At 37.4% G+C, this 23,186-nt stretch overlaps 1 protein-coding gene across 11 annotated transcripts in view; it reads right to left on the bottom strand.

Moving 5' to 3' along the window:
• Positions 1 to 23,186, bottom strand: part of Dennd1a (DENN domain containing 1A) — a 503,183-nt gene that overhangs the window by 359,776 nt on the left and 120,221 nt on the right. For 6 of the 11 annotated variants that reach the window (XM_052724298.1, XM_052724295.1, XM_052724301.1 and 3 more), the window contains one exon: positions 2,835 to 2,878. The exons of 4 other annotated variants lie outside the window; for them this stretch is intronic. In XM_052724298.1, coding sequence (XP_052580258.1) covers positions 2,835 to 2,878 — 44 coding nt within the window. Of the gene's footprint in view, positions 1 to 2,834; positions 2,879 to 9,015; positions 9,112 to 23,186 lie in introns of those variants that run through there. One more of the 11 variants, XM_052724303.1, reaches the window with a different exon arrangement.

Below are 23,186 nucleotides of genomic sequence, written 5' to 3'. Positions count from 1 at the left end.
ATGGATTATCATACCATGCAGACAACTGGCCCAACAGTAATACATCTCCGAGAGCACAGATTTGTAACTCCCTTTTATCCCTCCCCTTTCTTCTTACTTCTTTTTCCACTCTAAAGGCAGTGCTAGCTTTGTGGCTCAAGGAGAGCCAAAAGGCTGGTCATCATTATTCAGTCACAGATGTCAATCTAACCTCCCTTTTTTCTCAGTTTCTAAAGCAGTGAGGCACAATAATTTGTGACAGATTCTTTTACTGTAAGGTACAAAGAACACACAGAATAAAACATCTAGCATCAGCCAGCGTCTCTGATCAAGTGTGCGGGTACATGGGAAATACACTGTATGTAAAAACAAGCTCTGGTAGTTTAGGCGAATAAGGAGTGAAAACTGAAGGGAGCGGGTATGGGAGGAGAGAACAGGGGTGTTCACACCCGCACAGTAATAAGTGCTATCTGGATGGTAAATTATCTTAAAAATTCCTTAAGGACCACATCATAAATGTTTTAATATTTGAAATGCTGTACTTAAAGTTTACACAAAATATTTCTAAAAATCTTTTATAATATATAATATATATAATATAATATATATATATATAAAATGGAAGAGACAGATAATTTGGTTTATTCAAACAAAGGATAATGTGAAAAAAAGCCTATTAGAATATAAATGATTTTAAAAGGCAAATAAGAAATAAGCATTCTGATTCTCAAGTACATTTTGGGGAAGTTGGAAATAATATCTTCAAAAATCAAGTAGGGCCTTTATGTTTCATTTTCTGAGTTGTTTGGGGTCAAGAAGAGAAATTATATACCTTAAGTTTGAGGAGATGCTAAATAAGACTGTGTTGTGCATATTCTTGCAGGTTTGCCTTGAGTCCGTAAGTCTGGTTCTGTGTCACTCCTCCAAAATGAAGAAGCCTAATGCCTCTATCCTGTGAGCACCTTTACAATAACTACAGCTCCTACTTCATAAATGCCCACTATAATTTCAATCATTCCAACTTTGACAGAGGAAATGTGTGCAAGGCCATCTATTGACAAAGGTAAAGGACTAAATTCACTACGCAGTTAACATCACATTAGTCAAATGGACTCGACCTGCAATGAGAGTGCAGAAAACAGTCTAGATTTCTCTATGGATACATCTATACATGTATAGTACATGCACATACACCCTCCTCAAACACATGAATACACACATGTACTCAGGAGAAATGAACACAGATGCTAAAACTCCAGATTGTTCCAGTAGTTTCTTCTTAGTAGTAAAAGACTAGAACAGTTTATATTTTCTTTATGCTTCTTAAATTTTACTTTTATTTTTGCTTTACCTCTACTTTCTAGAGTTTTGTTACAAACTTATTACTTATGCAGTTTCTAAAGTTATGTACTTTGAAACTCATATTTTTCTTTTGAAAATTGTAAAGAACTCAGTTTGAAGGACTAGACCCAGATGGTAACCTTGCTATTCTAAGTTTTTTCCTACAGAATGGTCCCTCCCTGGATCATTCCAGTCAGAATTACAAAGGTTATTTACCTACTTAAAAGACTTAAAGAACACTCATTCCCTTAAGAGCTATAACCATCAGTAAATTACGAGCAACAGTTTTTTTATCCTATAGATATTACTTAAAGAAAGATGATTGGTAATTTTCTTGAAATCATATAGTCTTTGGATTATATTGTTTAATTGAAAGGATTTAATCTCATAGCAACTTAAAACATGATTAAAATTTTAACTCTACTAGTAGAAGATGAAGGAGAGGTGAGGTGAGATTTTAATTTATTTTTAAATCTTATTTTAATCTTGAGGTCAGCACAAAGCAAACCAGTCCAACTCTCCCAGACTCTTCTATCCTAACACCTTGTTACAAAGCATGTCACTGCACTGGTTAGCTCATATTCCTAATCACACTGTCACCCCTATTTCAAAAAGGCATATTAGACCTCTTGCTCTCTCTAGGACAGGCACAACATAAAGATGCTGCCACTGCCCTGCATGTTTCTTTTCCATTACACTTACCCTCACTCAAGGACTTGTAACAGAAAACCTTGAATGACTGGATTAGGAACATGTTTTGTATACAATATTCCATGTGTGAAACTTTTGATAAAGTTGTCAAGGATAAAGTGTGTTGGCACTGTTGTAAAGGATGCTTTTTTTAATATTTAAAAAGTATGTCAAATTACAAATTTAAACTAAAAATGCAATGAGCCAAATAAAGCTACAAAGTGCCTTCAGTATTCCTTGGGGTAGAAAATGGAGCCTTAATATATAACCTGGAACCAACTATAGTGGAGAGTAACATTAGAACTTCAACACTTGTGCCATTGTTCCAGAGTGCTGGGATCCCCCAAGCAGCCTTAGCACTCCCTCCCACAGTCAAAGCCACTTTCTCCCTGTAGGTACCTTCTTATTCCAAGATGACAACAAGCAGTGTCTCCACTGAAAATTCCATGAAATGTTATAAAGCTCCTTCCCTTTTTGGTCAGACTGCCTGACTACTTAAATAGTATATTTTAAAAAAACAAAAAACTTCAGTTCACAGGCAGCTCAGAAAGAATTTCCTACTGACCCACAGGCAGTGATGCTCCTAATGTGGAATCTCTTGCTTACTTGCTGTGCATAGCCCTCTGAAGGAAACACCCCAAATCTAGCAATAATATTTTCAATCCTACTTCACTGTGCTTTCCTTTTTGTCTTTGGTTCCTAATTACCACTTCTATTCCTTTCTAAATTTCATTTATCTCTTTCAGTAAAGAGAACAGTAATAATATGTTGAACAACTCTGAAATAAATTTTGTCATGTAAAAAATTAATTACGCATTCCAAACCTGGTCACTGTAGTCCTCCGGGAATTGCCTCTGCACCTCAGGATCTGTAAATAATTGACAGATAATATTAATTGGCTTTGGATTAGTGAGCAAGCAGAGGATCACACATTAATATTTGATCAGAAGATGATAGCAGCCCTGGCAGGGGATCCAAGGGGGCAGCTGAGGCTGCTATGTTGATGAGCAAGGAAGGCCTCAGTAAGGCACTCCTACTGCCCTCCTCCAGAAATACAAAAAAGAAAAATTTTAAAGGCCTGATGCTACTGTTAACTTTAGACTATTACCTAATGCAAAAATCTTGCCAGCTGCAAACTACCCTCAATATACTTTTCCAAAGAAAATGAGTCTTAAACCTGCTTGACTTTTCTTCTCTAATCAGCAAGCCTTCTTTTCATCATTACAGATGCTGGCCTGGCCTTGAGTACCAGACATAGACCAGGGAGAAAGGGACAGCAAGGGAAGAATTCTTTCAAGGAACAAATGTAAAAGTCAGCACTTTGGAAAAATAAAACATAGCGTTCCCCAAGTGCTTATGAAAACAAAGCTACAACTAGAGAAAGTTTTCTTCAAAACAAAATCAGTACTTTTGGTCTGTAAGTACAAAATCAAGTATTATAAGAAATGACTTTTACCGTGACATAATTGACTTGTGTAGAAACTATAAAAATACAAAGGTGAGTGGGGTGGTGGTGTGCACGCTTTTAATCCCAGCACTCAGGAAGCCAAGGCAGATGTGGATCTCTGTGAGTTAGAGGCCAGCCTGGTCTACAGATCAAGCAGATCAAGTTCCAGGTCAGGCTCCAAAGGTACACAAGAGAAACCCTGTCTTGAAAAAACAAACAAACAAAAAAAAGTGGAAATACCTCTTCTGACCACCTCTATAATATGGAGTTACTAAAGGGGGTCACTTCATTCTTAAGTCATAATTGCAAGATAATACTATGTCTGTAAGCTAATATAGACATGTACTAAGTAAAAAACTATTAGCACTCCAACTAAGTGATTGAGCTACTTACTACTTTTAAATTTTTGAAATATCTGTTTAAAAATCATGAAAGCTATTAGACACTTTTTAAAAATCTAAGATTATCCCAAAGAACAGAAATACTCACAAATACCAAAAATATTGTTCCCCATACAGGTGGTACATAATGCAGATCATTTTTGGCTCTTTGGTGTGTTCTCTGCTTAGCTTTGCAACAGATGGCTACTATTACACAAAAAACCACAACCAATCAAAAACCAGAGTTGTGGGTCCCAGTCCCTATAGAGAGAACTCCCACACCTAAGACTAAAGGAACACTGTGGAAAAGGTTGTAAGATCCAGAGAAGCAGGAGTTTGCTGTGAGACTGTCTCCTAGTAACCTCAGAAGCTATATCCATACAGTCTCACCAACATGACTGCCTCAACATGAACTGAACATGGACAACAACAAGACATGACGAAGTGAATGGGGGAAAGACCACAAGGCTCCAACTCCATACAAAAAAAATGACACACAACTAAGGAATACTGGGAGTGGGAGGAATAGTGCCTTCCCCAGGGAAGAACACAGCAATTGGTTGTCCAGTACTAAATGGTGAGCCTGAAAACACTCAAACAGGCAACACTGTACAGACCGAGCAGGCATATTCAGCAATATACGTGCATGGCCACATATGCATATAACAACATTTGAAAGAGAACAAGGAAGGGTAGGATTTGGAGGAAGGAAAGGGAATGAGGAAATGATGTAATAAATATAATCTCAAAAATAAAAGAAATAATAAAAAATGAAATTTAAAAAAAAAAAGACAAGTGGAAATCACCTTCTCTCTTTACCTTCACCTTCAACTACTAAGAAGTGACTAATGATGTGTCTAGATTGAGACCTGGGGAGTTCTAGAGTAATGCTCCCTCTGCAGCACCATTGAGGACTGCCCTCCTGAGCCAGATAGAAAAGGTGTTGCCTGTCTTTGGTCTGCCGGCTTGAACTACACAAGGATTCTGCTCTCCTGAAACAGGTGGCCAGAAGGCAATAGCTATGCTGGCAGGCAAGATAAGGATAGTATCTCTTACTCGAAATGCTTGGGACCAGAGTGTTAAAGATTCGTGAGGTTTTCATATTTTTGGAATATTTGCATAGACTTCATGAGCTGAACATTCTTAAGCCAAAATGCCAACATCTGATGCTGGAGCATTTCAGATTCATACATGTTCAAACTGTGTGGGGCCAAAAACAGAAAAGTTAGTAGCAAGGTGTGACAGACAGCCCAACAAACCTGGTGGGTGGCAAAGCTAAAAAAGCAGTGACCATCATTCCTGAAACATATAAAACTACCTGACATTTTAGTCTAGAAACAAACCCAAAAGCAGCAGCTGTAAGTCACTGAGACGCACAATGAACCAGAGGGTGGGAAAGAGTCACTCACAACTTGCACCTTTTCTCCCAAATTACATGTGGTTAACATAACTCTTCAACCAGAAAAAAATCATACACATGACCTCATATTAGATCCTTAAGAGCATGCCTTCTATCTTGCAATAGTTTTTGCTTCGTGGGAATCACAAAATACCAGCAGAAATAAAAGCTACAGGCCCTATTTTTCTACCACCGTCTTGTGAGGGAAAAAACACTAGGAATCAACATTTGTCATATATTCCTCAAACTTCCTTGTTTATATGTGAGACGAAGTTTTAAATCTCTTTTTAAAACTTCTATTAATAAGAAACCATATGAATAAGAAACCCATTGCTTTAAAACGGTATTTTAAATGATTTTTTCATACATACAATATAACAGAATTAAGAAAGGAAAATAGATGGAAAAGATGAATTCAGTTTGAAACACTGAAAGTAAAGATGACTATGGCAGCCAGTAAGGTGGCCATCCCAACCACATTATAGTAAACACTGTTTCAATCGTTGGCAACATAAATGCCCAAGGGCATCCCTAAAGTGAGAGTCCCAGATTTTAACAGAACAATGTTCCAGGACAATACACTCACTATTGTTTACTACAATTCAAGCATGAGACTTTTATTTGGTGTTCTTTATGGCCCGAGAGGTTTACAAAAACCAAACTTTATAAGTCCTTAACATTCTCTAAAACAATACTTTTTTTTAAGCCAATGCTTTTTAAGACCAAAGTCCAATATACAAAATTCAATTAGTTCAAAGATCCAGTGTGATAGTTAATAAAACTATGAAAGCCATTTTGTAAAATTTAAGACAGAGACTGCAAACAATTTATTTGAATTGTCTTAAAACATCCATTTTGCACAAAAGGTTGCAATCTTTTTTCACATTGAGTTGATCAGGATGCCATGTCGCCAAAGTACCGACATTGGAAACATGTGAGTTAAAAAGGTCCAAAGACAATCAGCTTTTCTCAAGCAACACAGCACCCTCCTTACTAACAGCTTCAGCATGGCACATACAAAACATAGCACCCTGCAGTTAAGCAAACCGCCTTTAAATTTCTGTCTGGCAGCAATCCACTTGCATGTCTGTATGTTTTTACAAGTACTCTATGTATTTCATTGCGTCAGCTGCATTTCTTTGAGTTTTAAATGGTCTGGGAGAATTTTATGAAATGTTCTATATATTTATATGGAAAATAATGTACACTGGAAAACAGCATTAGTCTTATATTTACATATCCATGTTTTATCCACCCTCCAGTGCTATAACTCCTAATGTCCCAAAACACCTTCTCATTCAGAAGCTCAAATGCAGTGTCACCAGCCAGCTAACCTTTAAGGTGAAAATCAAAGCTGCAGATCAGAGCGCCACAGAAGAAGAGCACTAGCTAGCAATGTGCTGAGGTAGGTGGCCGTTAAGAATAGTAGTAAGTACATGTCAGGCTTTTTCCCTGAGAACTGTCTCTCAGACAGATAATTAAGAACATAACAGCATACTCTTTTCTTTAACCTCTTGTCTTAGCAATTTTCTTCTGATTCAATCTTAAAAATCAATTATCTCATCTCCCAGGTAAATACTTTTCTTTTGTTGTTGTTTTTAGACAAGGTTCCTGGCCATTCTGAAACTCACAATGTAGACCAGGCTGGCCTCAAAATCATAGAGATCCTTCTGCCTCTGCCTCCTGAGTGCTGGGCTCAAAGACATTCATCACCACAACCAACAGGAAAACACTTCTCAATTTTAAAAAAAAAAAATCTGTATTTAAAATACTTTGTCGACAATATAGATCATCTGATTAAGAGCCCACACATTTTTTAGGCAAAAAGTCCTAAAAGAGGTTCTTGACAAGATTCTACGTCATATCATTGTAAAGGACACTGCCTTCTAGCAGCATGACCATCTCTAAGTCTGTCCTCACAACACCAATTCTCCTAATGGCCACAAGACAAAACTGTCACAGTGTAGGATTCTCAGCAGTACAATCTCATTCCAGCAGAGAACATGGCTGTCCTGAGAACAGAGACCTGCAGAAAGAAAGGCTGGCTTTCTTCAGTCTCAACAAACCATGTTTCCTAGTCTCCAACTATACATACTTTTAAATATTTAATAAGATATACCAGATCACCACAGGATGTTTAATTAATAGAATAAGAGTTTGGGTAAGACTCACTGGAAAGGTGCTATCAATTATTTTATACAGCTCCAAAATCCTTGCATTTGCCTTAGGCTTTAAGTTCCTAGAAAACCTGGTAGACAGAGTTTTTACAACTGAAATACAAAATAAATCATAAAAGTGCTGTAGTTATGTATGAGGTCTCGTTTGCACATTGGTAACTAGTATGTAAACATACACCCTCACACACAGATCATTCCAAATGATTTCTGGTTCTCTCTCCCTTACCCATGATTGACTACATTTGAAGAGGAAGTCATAGCATATTATCTAATCGATTATTGAAAAACATGCTGGCTTTATTTGGTATGAAATGTGTTATAACTGTATACTAACTAAAATGTCACCAACTTCCATAACTGGGGCTCCCTGGGGGACTCTTAAAAGAAGCTGCCCACATGGCAGTTCACTTAAGAGCCTACACTGCTTTTACTTTGAACATACTAGAGATCAAAGCAGAACAGGTTAGATTTAATGCCTGCCAAACTTATCCAATCTTTGTCTCTAGGATGTTTCCGGCAATAAAGGACAAAATACTGAATACCTTTGGAATCTTACAATTTTAAAGGCTTACCCTTTAAACATCAACTATCAGCTATATAATCTCATTGCTTGATTTCATGGAGTTTACGTATTATCTCCCTCTCCTACAACCATAAATGTTAATCCAAGCTATAATCAGATTTAATTTTCCAGATGAGAAGATGGGAATATGCTGCAAATAGGATAATCATACACTCGACTGTTCTTCCCCAATGGCATTTTGCAATTTATACACCAGAACTGTAGGCTGAGAAAACAGCCTTTTGAGGGTTACCTCAGTCTTTCTCTAAAGATGTTTAGAAGTAAACTTTACTTTCAAGACATTAATTCTTTGTATAATATGAAGCTAAAGTTCCCTGAGAATATGATTACAAACTAGACTGAGCCAAGTAAAAAGCTTCAAGGATGGATATTCTCATTAAACGTATGAAAGCTATAAAAATTCAGCTGTGCTTACTTTATAACCACAAAATACTCAAACTGTTGGTTTAGCATTTTAAGTGAACATAATCATTCTAGCAAGGCACTCGTTTCTATCACAGTTAAATCTTATCTATTAAAAAAGTCACATTTTTAAAAGGAATGCTTCAAATATTTTACATAGTTTTAAATTCAGTTTTCCTTTTCTTGACAATAAAACAAGAGTTTGTCTTATTTTTATGTTTTAAGTTAAAAATTACTAATCCTAAAATGGAAATTTGGTACTAAAATCTCAGAAGAGTATAAATAAGCCCACTAATTAGAAAAACAACATTTCTAATTTCTTCAAATGAACCTTTATTTGGTTTCTATGTACCAAATGGAATTTATCACAAAAAAAAAAAAATCTACTCCATGTATTCACATTTTGCCCTGAAACATGAAAACTGAACACAGAAAAACATTGAGTGGACTTTAAATCACGACTCAGTTCTAGCATTTCCTCCCAACACTGGAATTTCAAAACAATTACATACTATTTCATAGCAGTCAGACTGATAACACAGACACAACACAGTTGGCCACAGACATCTATAATAAAAACACAAATAATGTTTCTCAATAAAGGGCAAAAAACCCACCTCAGTGTGGTACGTAACAGAGCATTCACGTGCCGGCTGGATTCCTCCTCTGACTAACATACTCTGCTCTTCCAACATACCCTGGTCTGACGTAGCTATTAATGCATAAACAGCAGACACTGACCTATTGTTTTCAGCTGTTGGAATTATGAATGTAGTACAGTTACCAATTAAGTGAATCAACAAGTCCTAAATGCATCAGCTGTTCTGCAAATAATGAGTCCTTTGACATCACAGAGCAAAATCCAGAGAATTTTCATCTTGCCTTATGGAAAATGATAGAATATTTTAACCAGAAAATGCCACCACTTACTGATAAATTAAAATATGTCTCATAACTAACTTCACTTACAAAGGGAATATAAGTCTGATCCTTAACCAAATTTATACCACATACATCCAAAGGGATGTTCTCATTTAAAATTACCATTTCCCCTACTATACCCCAGTTTTCAACCTAGGCATTTAAATTAAAATGTTATGGTTTGTTTTTACTTAGAAACTAGGTTCAAACCCCCGAACTAAGATCAAACTGATCAATAATGCATAAAGACAAATATCACCTTTTAAATAGCTATAATTTCAGTTTCAAGAAAGTTTTCTGTGAGTTACAATTTATTTTATCTTAAAATTAGATGTTGTTTTCTGCAGTATTGGGAATAGAACCTGGGGCCTCACATATGCAAAGCAAGTGCTCTACCATTGAGCTACAGCCTCAGCCTTATCCTGTTTTTTTGAACAAGTAACGGAAATGTCACATTTTTATGTCTATGTGAGTAACTACTTTAGACTTAAATTACCTTTGTGCCTTTTATATTCCAAAGGTGGTATTACTGCATATGGTCTTTATAGCTATATAACATCCGTGATTATGTGGGGGAAAAGAGAAAATGTAATTATTTACTCAAAACTACTGATAGAATACCCGCTATGTGTCAGCAGCACTGTGACAGACATGTTACACAAAATTTCTGTTTTTCACTTTTATAATAAAGTTATCCTCAGGGACTGTCATGTCAGTTTTATTATAAAGAAAGCAATAGGTTTGCCTAGGGTTTTACTAACTTGTCCAACATTTATTTGAAAGCCAATATGCATTTGTGATACAAATACTCCATGTCCAGCCCAGGTGATGAACAAGTCCCTCAGGAGTTCAAGTTTAACAGAGCATAACTGGAGAACACGGTACTTAAAAAGCAGCTACCTTGGAGCCCACTAAGTACTAAAACAAGGATTAGCCTAGGGGCATGGAGCCTTGTCCAAAACAGAAGAGCAAAGCCTTCCTGCAGGAGAAGCAGGAAAGTGGGGGAGTGCAGGTCTAGACTAACAGTCAAGCCCATGATGCCATGCCTACATCCTGAACACAGCACAGAACAGAGTCAAAATATTTGATGGCGTCAGGTCCCATGCTTTACTTAGCGTGTTTCCCACAAAAAACTTTCCTGTTACAAATAACCAACAAACGGAATAGGGAAAAACAAACAAACAAAAAACCAAAAAACAAAAACTAATTTAATACTCTGTCTCTTCAAGTGGATAAAAAAGGCCTATTTCAAAACATCCAAAAGCCTTTGGCTGCCATGGGCTTCCTAAGTTCATGTTGGCATGTGCTAAGAACACAATAAATGTTAATTGCTGGGATATTGTTAACCCCAAAGGAGAAATAAGCAAGCATTATTAATGAGATGACTATAGATGTATAGGTGAACCTCAAATTGGAAATACGGGTGTTCCTGAAGTAAACTTTTATAAACCCAATTAAAGTGTTCCCATTACCATCTATTACTTACCTAGAATGTTATAACTCTATTAGAAACTGGTTGTTCTAATGTCCATATTTGCAGATCCTCAAGCTACCATTTCTTTGCCTCCTGGCATGCTAATGACTCTCCTGATTTTCCGAACCCCTGAGGTGAATCTGTGTAAACTGAAGGCCCTTTCTGTTCATTTCTTTGCTTTCTAAGTTTGCAAACTCAATTTCAGAAACAGAATCCCACTCAAAACATTTGCAGAACAATTATAAGACCACTAGCTACCACTTACTGGGTGCCCAGGTACACCAACCATCACCACAGGCAGTTTAACCTACCTTGTTTAATCAAAACAACCCTACCCGGTTAAAATATATATATGTATGTTTTATAAATACAAATTATGAGGCTCACTGGGAGCAAACCCACAGTTAAGTAACAGAGGCAGGATTCGGCCTGGACAATCAGACACCAAAGAATCGAGCACTGGCTTTCTTCTTTGGCTTTATTTATTTACATCCCCCTGTTGATCTGTCTTCTCATCATTATTATGAGTCAACAATAAGAATACATCGGGACAAATAACTGCAACATGCTGTCACAAAACAGGCCTTAGCAGATTATGAATGAGAGCTTTCCAATCCCTCTACTTAGACTCCTTTGCCAAGTTCAGGATATAAAGAAAATGATTCCAAAATAATTAGCATTCTGTTCTAACAAATACAATATTTAAGAGATGAACTCATGTGCAAAACTTACAAGAATTTTTAAAGTTAGAGGTTATCCTTGTATCATCAATGAGAAAACTTTTTACTAAAAAGGATAAATAAGACCATGGAGGGGGGATGGTTTCCTGCTCAAAAAAAAAAAAATATTTCTAAGGACCTCTAAATAACACCGAGAACCCAAGAGACTGGACCAAACTAATGCACACAAGGTAAATAAAAGGTAAGTTATCCCCTGCTAGCAGAGCTGTAACCAAGATTTTCTTGGACACAGTAAATTACCTGCAATCCAAGCACTCAGGAGGCTAGGGAAGAAGGGTCGAGAATTTAAGGTCAGCTTAGCTACACAAAGAGCTCCAGGCCAGCCAAGCCAGCTAGTGAGATCATCTCAAAAAACCAAAGTGGAACAAATTTCTTATTGACAGTTTCCCTGGGAAAACTGATGGGTGTCCTTAGCTATATCATAAGAGAAAGTGATATTTATGTCTATATCCACACCATAGGTTTTTAAGCTAAAATATATGTAACAGTTTTCATTTATTCCAGAAAGTTTTACCTTTTCCAGCTGAAGCTCTGAACACATTAACTACCACCACTTCTTTATTCATTCTTCCCATTTGATTTTGTGCCTCTATTAATTAATGTGACTATTCTAGGGAGCCCATGTAAGTGAAATCATACAGTATTTGTCTTTTTGTAACTGTTTTGTTTAATGTGGCCTAATGACTTCAAGGTCTGTGTTATAGCATAGGTAATGATTTCCTTCCTTTTAAAAATGGACACCACTGTGCATCTATCAGCACATTGTCTGTCTCCTATCCCATCAATGGACCCTTGGGTTAATTTCCTTTTGCCTATTCTATATAACACAGCTATAGATATGGATGTACAAATATCTTTCTAGTGCCTGCCTTCTTTCTCTGCTGTTGGGTATGAAAAACAGAATTCTACATTAAAAATTTTAACCAGCCATGGTGGCCCATGCCTCTAATCCCAGCACTCAGTAGACAGAGGCAAGTAGTAGATCTCTAAGTTTGAGGCCAGCCTGGTCTATATAGCAAGTTCCAGGCCAGCTAGGGCTATACAGTGAGGCCCTGTCTCAAAACAAACAAAACAACAAAATTTTGAGGACCTCTACCCCTTTTCACATGTTTTCACATCATAGAAAGATCTTGATCTGTCTCATGTAAAACTTACAACCATGAGCTAAGAGATGGCTCAGCAGTTACAAGCACTGGCTACTCTTCGAGAGGACCAGGATTTGATTCTCAGCACCCACATGGCAACTCACAACCATCTGCAACACCAGTCCCAGGGAATCTGACACTCTTCTGGCCTCTATGCACCAGGCATGCATGTGATGCACAGACGTACATACAGAAAAAAAAAACAATACACATAAATACACGAATAACTTTTTTAAATTGTCATCAGTCTAGAATCTTAAGCCAAGCCATTAATGAGCAACCATCAACTTCTGTTTCTTAACTATCAATCCCTAAATCTAAACAACTGAATCAATTTCCTTTTCTAGAAAACACTGTTATCTTTCTTCTCTTCCTCACCTTCCAAACCAGAGCCTTTGTGATACTAACTATGTGCTTAGTATCACAAAGTATACATGTGTGCTTATACGAATCACTGTTTAACCACACTGGCACCTTCTTAAAAATTTAAACACAACTATGTTTACCATCAAAGTACAACAGGGCCGGGCAGTGGTGGCGCACCAGTGCCTTTAATCCCAGCACTCGGGAGGCAGAGGCAGGCAGATCTCTGTGAGTTCGAGGCCAACCTGGGCTACAGAGTGAGTTCCAGGAAAGGTGCAGAGTTACACAGAGAAACCCTTGAAAAACCAAAAAAAAAAAAAAAAAAAAAAAAAAAAAAAAAAAAAAAAAAGTACAACAGACTTTAAATAATGATGTCAAGGGACAAACATGCATATAAGTTTATGTGAGTAAGAAAGATGTTCACATGCATTTAAGTATATGCAAGCATGTAACATGCTCACATACATTGTTCCCAACCCTCAACTCCCTAGCCTCCTCTCCAAAGATGCCCTTCACGTTCTTACTGCGATCTAATTCTGGCTATTTTGGGAGAAACTTCTACGAAAATTTCTTCTCTCTACCCCTCCCCCCACTGGCCTGGCAGTAAAGTATATGTCCTCTATTTCTTATTGCCACTTCCAGCTATTCTTTCTTACTCGCCAAAACTCAAGCCTTTGCCCTCAGCTCACCAGGCTATACCCCTGCACTACTATTTTGTTCTCATATACTAATCCCCAAATCATTCCTATTTCCCAGAACCTGTGGATACACACTCTGACACTATTTCCACCACAGCCATTGGTTTACTGTTTATAACTGTCCATCCAAATCCCAGGACTTTTCATTCCTTGGCTTCCTCTCCTCACAATCTTGCCTCTATCCAACCTCATCTACCCAATCTGGTATGCTGAACATGAAATATTCCACATAGGCTTATGTGTTAAATGCTTCGTTTGGTTCATGGTTACTGATGCTTTTGTGAGGAAGTTCTGGAAAATTCACAAGGTGGGCCTATTTATGGGAACTAGGCTAATGGAGGTGTGCCTTTGAAGCTTACAATTGTTCCCTGGTTCCTACCTCTCTTTTCTCAGGACTTCCTGTCTCTCATGAAGTGAACAGTCTCTACTCTATGTTCTCACCTCCATAATGTACTACCACCCTACAAAAAACATGGAGTCAACTAACTATGGACTAAATTTTCTGAACCCATGAGTCAAAAGAAACCCTTTGTCCTTTTGTTTTCTCGTGCTTTGTCACAGCGACTAGAAAGGAATAGTAGACATGCCCACATTCATACTTCAAACTTTATCGTTGCTGTACTCAAACTCCCAAACAGCCTGTTGCAAACATCTGTCTCCAAGTATGCCCTACCATCTTCTCTTTCTGGTTCAGCATCCCTCAATCCCACATGAGTGTACACTCGCAATCTTTCACTGCCTTCTTCATCTCCTCAGATCCATGCTGTCCTCCTTCCATTCCACTGTCACAAGACACATCCCTTAACACACATCCTCTTACTCTCTGTGCCTCTCACTTTGTTTTCCTTACTTGGCCAAACCCTAAGCTTTGTTAAATGCAGCTTGTCACCTGCACCTTTGTGGCTGACTGTGGCTGGGGTAAACTTACAACGCCAATGACAATCTCACTTTACATTTATGAGCAACTGTGAGCTTCACTACAACTTGGTTAACTACGTAAATTCAAAAAGGGAGTTTTATATTTCTTTTTTTCTTTTTTTCTTTTCTTTTTTTTTTTTTTTTTTTTTTTTTTTTTGGTTTTTCGAGACAGGGTTTCTCTGTGTAGCTTTGCGCCTTTCCTGGGTGGGACTCACGTGGTAGCCCAGGCTGGCCTCGAACTCACAGAGATCCGCCTGGCTCTGCCTCCCGAGTGCTGGGATTAAAGGCGTGCGCCACCACCGCCCGGCGAGTTTTATATTTCTTAATCTCACTTAAATATGACAAGTAAAGCTAGTGATAGAAATGAATATGCTGGGTTGATTTTTATCACATGTGGGGAGCAGGAGGAATGAAAAGAGATGATTCACCTTTATTCAACAAAAAAGTACTGTGGATCCAAATAGATATCAGATCATCTGGCGAGTAAAAGAAGCAAGACAAAATCCAAGAAGCCAGGCAGCCAGCTTTCTTTGCATCTATCAAATACCAGGTTTCACAGGGACACAAATCAAAACTTTCACCTAGCCCTCAAAATTTACCACCTCACACAGCAGCTTCCTAGTCTTCCCAAAGCTTAGGTTAGAAAGGACCACCTGGTGCATGCTTCTCCTAACAGCCACAGTTGGTAGGGAAAGTTGAAGTCACTACTGAACTGGACTCAGAGAGGTACACCTGGACAAGCCAACAGAAATCACTTCATGATTCATCATAGAAATCCCATATAACTACTTCACAGATCTTTTTTACATAGTGTTACATTTACCATGATAATTTACATAACATAACTAGTATCAAGCAGCTAAATTTCAATTCTTTGTTCTCTTAAAAAATAGAAACAGCACAGCATTTTAAATTAATGATACGCTTCTGAATACAACCCTATCAGGCATTCTTAAGGAGGTGCGTAACACGGACATTGGTAATTTACCAAATAAATTTACTGTGATCAGTTCTATTATAAAAATTCACAGGGATTATTAATGAAAGCAAGTGTTAATTTACTATTTTTTACCCCTTCCTTTTCCAGCCATTTATTGGAACCTAACTCATAGAGAGTATCATTTTTAACAGTATTCTCTGAAAATGGTATAGGGCAAATACTGTGTAATTATCTCCCAGGCAGTAAATTTTCAGCATTTTGCATACTTTATAGTGTATTTTACATACACTAAAGAATGTAAACTCAATGGTCAAGTAAACAAAAAAGGTATTCTTTGGTTTCAAAACTTCATTAAGCATAATAAATTCAATTAGACACAGTATGAGATTTTCCTCAAAGCCATACAATAACACAGTAATGTACTGTTCAAATATTTTCATTGTTATACAGGTTGTCACATTTCATTCTTAATAGGAACTGACTCAAAGAGATCTTGGAACAAAAGTATCCTAAGAAAGCAGCAGTTCCCAAAGTGTCATGCTAAAAAAACACCACTCCCCAATTCACACAATTCAAACAATCAAATCTCAGACAATCGCTTCTTTATCATCAGAATAACGTGTACTACTTTTCTGTAAACAAGTGATGCTACCTTAAAAAGAAAAAAAAAAAAACCTAAATAAAGGAAAGCTAAAGATTCAATACCTGGCATAACATCAATACCAATAACATACCTTAAAAACCGACCAATTACATATTATTCACAGGATAATTGTTTTGTGAATCTAACAATGATGCAACTTTACTGAAAGCAAACACATTAAAGCTCCCTAAAGGAATTTCTAATGCTAAGTCTTCATTTAAAATTAAAACTAAAAACAATTTAACCTATAAAAACCAACTCCTACTACAAAAAAGGGAGAGGGGGTATGGCTAGGCAGGAAATTAAATCATAATCTGAGTGAGGGTAGAAATAAAACAATACCTTAATAACAAAAATACAAGCAGCTATATTGTTTAAAATTATTCCTTCAAGATATAATTTGCTCCCCTGTAGTGTCAAAGCAACTGATTTTATACAAGCTAAGCACTAACTACAGATGAACCTTCTGTCTTTAAATCAGCAGGCACCACTGACCAGCAGAAGCAGGATTCCTAACTAGATAATCAGTAAATGTGTAAAGTCGGACACTCCAAGCACATTTAACCACACAGATCTCTCAATAAACAACATGACTATAAATAACTGCAGCACACTGCACAGACCCACTTTGAAAATAATCAAAAAGTCAGTCATGGCAAACAGTCTTTATTCTGCAGATCAGGAATGACTTTTATTATACCACCCTCTCCCCTACCTCCAAAAAAAGGAGGGATGGGGGTAGTTTTAACTTAAGAAATCACACTCACTAAGAGACCTTAAACTGGGAGGAGACTAAAATATAAATGTAATTTAGCCTTTCAAAGCAATGTAGCAATCTGTACATACACTAAAACCAAAACTGCTACACCTCAAGAAGAGGAATGTTAGGACCATTTGTTCAAAAAGAATACAGGAAAAAGCAGGTTACCAAAGATCTCTGTGGCACTAAGCCCCCAAGGGATGGTAACATTCCTTTTCCATCTTCATAGACTCCCCTTACACTGGCAACCATCATCCTTAACTTAGAGCTGCAGAGACCCAGCTTAAAGGATATTTGTTATCTCCATAGTTACTTAGCTTTTAAGGGACAGAACTAAGACTGAATTCCATGTTCGTAAAACTCCAAAGTCCAAACTTCATCTGCACCAAGCTCTCCCCACCCCACCCAAAATAGGCTTTAAGGACTAGCCAATGAAGTTAAATGCCATGGAAATATTGTTTTACAAATTTGTATATGATATCCTTCTAAAACCTAAGAACATTTGAAAATATTTGAGTCCAAACATTGAAAATATTTGGGGCAGAAAAAATTGGCCTCCAACACTACCCTTGAGGCTGCTTAGATTCTCATTATCTCTCTATGTGTGTCTCTCTCTGTCTCTGTCTCTGTCTGTCTCTTCTCTCTCTCTGTCTCTCTGTCTCTCTCTCTCTCTCTCTTTCTCTCGACAGGGTTTCTCTACATAGCTCTGGCAGTTCTGGAACTCACTATGTAGCCCAGGCTGTCCTCAAACTCACAGAAATCTGCCTGTCACTGCCTCTGTGTGCTGGGAATAAAGGTGTGTGCCCACCATACCTGGCTCAACAGACTCTTAGGTGCAGCCAAATATCATATAATTTTGAGTTTACAAAAGCACTTTAGGGGTTGGGGGTTTAGCTCAGTGGTAGCACGCTTGCCTAGCAAGCGCAAGGCCCTGGGTTCGGTCCTCAGCTCTGAAAAAAAAAAAAAAAGCACTTTAGTAGTTTCGAAAGGGTGCTTTAGAATTCATGAAACTGTCACAAAACCCAGTAGAAAGATAAAGGGAACAGAGTGGACACAATCAGGACAGAACAAGAAGCATTCTAAATTCACGTCATAGCACCACCAGTCCCACTGATTCACCTTTTCAGGGGCAAAATCATAGATAGCCCTTGGGGTTTTTTTGAGTTACTAGGGGGTCAAACTCAGGGCCTAATACAGGCGCGGCAAGCACTCTACCACTAAGCTATACCTCAGTCCTGGTCCTCAGCATCATAGCTAACCTCAAAGCCGAAAGGAGCAGGGCACTCTTAGCAGAATTTCATGAACTCCAGCAAGAGAAAGTGCTGTACCCAGGATTATCCAACCTCACTTTATACTCCAATTTACTATCATCATCCCAGAGATAACAGCACTGACATCTTAAAGATGAGATGCTCTCCAACGTCACAAACCAAGTTTCAGGAACAAGATTTATGCCCAGTCTTTGTCCCCTGTGATTAGGAGTTGCTATCAACTTCCCTAGAATAGCTTCTCTATGAAAAATTATTAACCTCTATACCAAAAAACAACAGGAAACCTAAGATTGCGGTGGGATTTCAGCACCAAGATTACAAATACTGTTCATACAAATACTATGCACACACTGGAAGGCTTGAGGAAGAAGATCCTCTTATCTGAAGAGCTCTATAACTCAGTGCTAATTATCCACAACCACAGTCGAACTGAAATATAAGCTGGCCAGATGTTTACATTTTGTGTATGTGTGTGTGCACATGCAAGTGTATGTGCGCACAAACATGCCACAGCTTAAGTGTGGACATCAAAGGACAATTTGAATGAGCTGGTTCTCTCCTTCAACCATGTAGGACCTGGGAATCAAACTCATGTCATCAGGCACCTTTTATCAGCTAAGCCATCTCACTAACCCCAGATTTTTAATATATTATAATTTTATATCCAAATGACTACTGCCTTTGGAATCTAATAACTTTAACGAGTCAATGTACTTACTTTAATGTTAAACTATTTTCAGAGTCCCCTTTGGAAATTTCCTTGAAAAAACTTTAGAATGTTGACTTAAGTTTTTCCTTCTCTTTTTCAGAGAAATGTAATGAGTACAGCCTTCTAGTATGTGATTCTGCATTGCACACTAAAGGTCCTAAGAATGTGCCAACCCTTTGACCAGGTAATTCAATTTCTAGAAATATGCTATAAAGAAATGCTAATAAATGTGTATAATGATGGCCATTATAATGCTGTTTATAATAGCAAAAAAATTTATACAACCTATCTGTCTTAGAATAAATTGACTAAATAATGGTACATCTACATAAGAAACTATAATATAGCCATTAAAAATCATATTGCAGAACAGATGTTCCCAAATTATGGTCCCTAAGCCAGCAGAACATTACCCAAAAATGTCTATAAAAAAATATAAATTCTTAGTCTCACAGCAGAGCTACCTAAACTCTGGGCCTGGGGTCCAGCAGGCTATACTTTAACAAGTTCACCAAGTAATTCTCATGCACATTAATGTTTTAGGATGTTGCCAAATGATATTTAACAGCCACCTACTGAAACTATTTCTCCAGTCTAAAATTTTTTAAAGCTATTATTGTATAATTCTCCATCTCCTTTTAAAAAACTTACTTACTATAGAAACACATGCATTCACACTAACACATACAGGCACCTTCACTATCTTAATTCTTACCATCACAACAGAGCACAAACAAATGTTTGGATGAATCTCTCACAAACTCAATTTTTTGCTAGTTATAATTCAAAGTTCAGAAACTGAATACTGTGGATTCAGATGACACAGTGGCCTGGATCCTTAAACTCAAAAGACAATGAAATTGAGACAACAAGAAGTGCTTGATATACATTAGACTAATAATACATTTGTGATAACATATTCATTCTCATCAAAATGTAGGGCTATCATTAGAAACTATTCTCATCTTTTGTGTAAGTTTGACAAGTAACTATCTAATACATGCGTATTTTATACTGAAACTTAAAAGATTTATGGAAATAAATTCCTGCCAAGCATGTGGAATTAAAATACCATGAAAAGCAAGAAAGTGATTTTTCTAATCGGGTAGGTGGGCCAGCAAGATGGTGTAGGGGGCCCCAAAACAGCTTGACCACACAGTTGCCAAGACAGACTTACAGGCCCAGACACAGCTTCTAGCAGGCAACACCTGGACCCAGGAAAAGCCATAAGCTGACCCCACCCAGTGGGCCTGCATTTAAAATGAAACACCAGACATTCCAAACATTCCCTAAAACCCAGACAAATGTCATCCAATCAGGGTCCTGAACCCTGGAAATCCCCTCATGCCAACCTCTGCTATGATAAAAACCCCACCCTGCCTGGACTCTAGGCTCTCTGCTCTCACCACTGCATTGGACACACAAAGAGACCAAGCTCAGAGCTTGAAAATAAAGGCTCTTTGCTTTTACATATGGGATTTGGTCTCCGTGGTGGTCTTTTGGGGGTCCCCAAGGTCTGGGCATAACAATGGCTCAGTGAGTCAAAGCGTTTGTCATGCTTCCAATGCAAACCTGACAATCTGAGTTTGGCCTCCAGAACTCACCTTAGGGAGAATATGGAAATTGTCCTCTGTTCTCTACACATGCACCATGGCATACGTCCTTTCCCCATCAATAATAAAACAATTAAAATTTTTAAAACAATTGAGTGTAAAAGTGTAAAACAAGAAGGACAATAGCACATGGGCTCAGGACATCAGTACTACTCTATGTTAGCTACTACAGTAGAGTATCTTCAAAGATCACCAGCTAATATCATCAGACTGAGTTTACGCCACTTCTTCAATAGGGTTGGCCTCTTGATTGGCTCTGAACAATAGGATGGAGCAGAAATCATACCGGATCCCTTCTGAGCCTAAGCCATTAGTAACTGACAGTTTCTGCTTCTGTCCTTTTAGAACCTTGCTGCCATGGACTTCTGAATGAAGAAAGAGGCCGTGTGGTCCCTGAGAGACCCAGAAAGATGCTACTGTTATAGTCACCTAGATGAAGTTAAGAGACAACCAAGTGAAACCATCTTGGACATGCCAGTTTTTGATGAATAACTGACCCCACCAAACATAGCATGGAACAGAACTTTCAAGGGAAGCCCAAAAAAAGGAAAAAAAAAACAAAAACAAAAAACATAAAAATAGTAAACAATTATGTGAAGTCAAAGATTTTTTGTTGTTTCCCATACTTTACAGTGATCATCTTCTGTAGGACTGAAGTTTTTCATTTATAAATCAAGTAGTGCAATGGTATTTTATACTCAAAACATATATATCTTCTCTTGTGAAATTAAAATAGGGCAACAATAGTGTCTTCATTGTTTCCCTATGTCAGTTCTAGAATTATATATAAGATTAGTCTTTTTGTTTTAAACTTTGTCCTACCGTTTTCATATTAGTTACACCAGCCTGGGAAAATGAAGAAGCACAACAAGCAAAGGATAGATAGCACAGGCATTGTCTGCAAAGATGTGCACAATAGCAAGCAAAGCCATCAGAGCAGGCAACTCTTCAGGAATGATATTCTGACAACTTACTAAATTCTTCTATGAATATTATTCCAGGTGATTTTCCAGACTTGTTTTTCAATTAACCTTGGTAATGTGTAGCTTACTTAAAAATATTTGTTTAATTAAAATTCTTCAGGAAAAGTATTATCTTACATACAAACAGACTGAAATATAGATAAAGAAAGATTAGTGGAAGTATCTCCATGTTGAGAAATTTTCGTATTTTCAAACTAAATTTCATTCTAATTTTTCCAATACAAATACCATACTTATAAAATGAAAAAAAATATGTAACAAATAACAATAAATCATCATTTGGCTCCTATTCTAAGAACATAGCATCTATTATTGATCAGTTAGCAATGTCTGACAGAACTCAGTAATAAGACATGAAAACTAGACTCTGTGACTTGACCATAAATTTCTTTATGGTGGAATACAGAGAAGAATTGTATTATTTGAGCATTTGCCACTAATGCCTACAGAACTGAGTATCTGTACGGAAAGGACTACTTAAGCTTGCATGAGATTTCATGAGACCCTCATCAAGTCTAAGAGTTCCAAATAAACTACTTAGGAGGCTCTTTGGTGCCGTTTATAATTCACTGCTGTCTCTAGCTTTGTGAGGGACAGAACTCAGCTCCTTACCTAACAATATACAGAGCACAGGCACACAGAGTGCCATCCCAGTAGACACAATAACAGAGCAGCAACCACCAGCTCCAGCCCTTCCTTGCCTCCATTATCATAATTTATGCATCCTTGGAGACTATCTTATAAAACAATAATTAATACTGAGAAAGTCAACAACATCAAAGGTTTTGAACTGACCAGTGGCTTTAAAGAAGTAAGTCTTATTTAGTTATGAAAATGTTTATCAAATTGAAATAAAAATGTTCACTAAAAAATGGAATTAGCTATCAGGCTAACACAAGGGTAAACTATTATTGTCTTAATCCTTAAATGCTTTGGCTCCTTTTGTCTGGGTCTGGCTTTTGAGGACTTAATGTATAATCTGGGTATTTGTGTATCTGTACAGCATCTGATTTTATCTAGTAATATTAAAGACCATAAAACCTATGAAACGCGATAAAATTTAGTTAAGAGCAGTAATTTAAGGTATTAGAGGGTTTCATTATGACAGACACAATATAAAGTTAACATTATCATCACCATCATCATCACCATCATCATATACTTTATATAAGACAGATGTCCCCACACGAAATTCAACAATATTGCAGCTATGTTTTCAAGGTAGTAGAAAGGAAAGTGCTGTGGCACACAACACACAAAAGTGAAAATTACTTTGGATTAGAAACAGACTGTGTAACAGGGTGAAGTAGTTATCTCAAAAGATTTTTTATGCATGGCATTTATGACTAAGGAGGACACTAAAGCAAAATCATGTTTTTTTAGAAGCAAGCCCACTTCATTGCCCTAAATCCAACAGTGTTGCCCAGAAGTAGCACTATCTCATGCTATACATATATGAGTGGTTTCCAAGTTGATTTTTAAGCTATTACCCTACATTAAGAAATAAGTTAAAATTCAGTCAGATATAGTAAATTGCCCACTAGTGGGCCACAATCAACAGTTTCATACATATAGTTGGGGGGTGGGGGGGACAAACAGTAAGCTCATGC

This window comes from Peromyscus californicus, unplaced genomic scaffold (genome assembly GCF_007827085.1).
Source record: "Peromyscus californicus insignis strain IS unplaced genomic scaffold, ASM782708v3 Scaffold_7__1_contigs__length_154581171, whole genome shotgun sequence".
Taxonomy (NCBI): Eukaryota; Metazoa; Chordata; class Mammalia; order Rodentia; family Cricetidae; genus Peromyscus; species Peromyscus californicus.
Note: the sequence above shows the minus strand (reverse complement) of the source record. Positions and strands in the feature narration are given on the sequence as shown.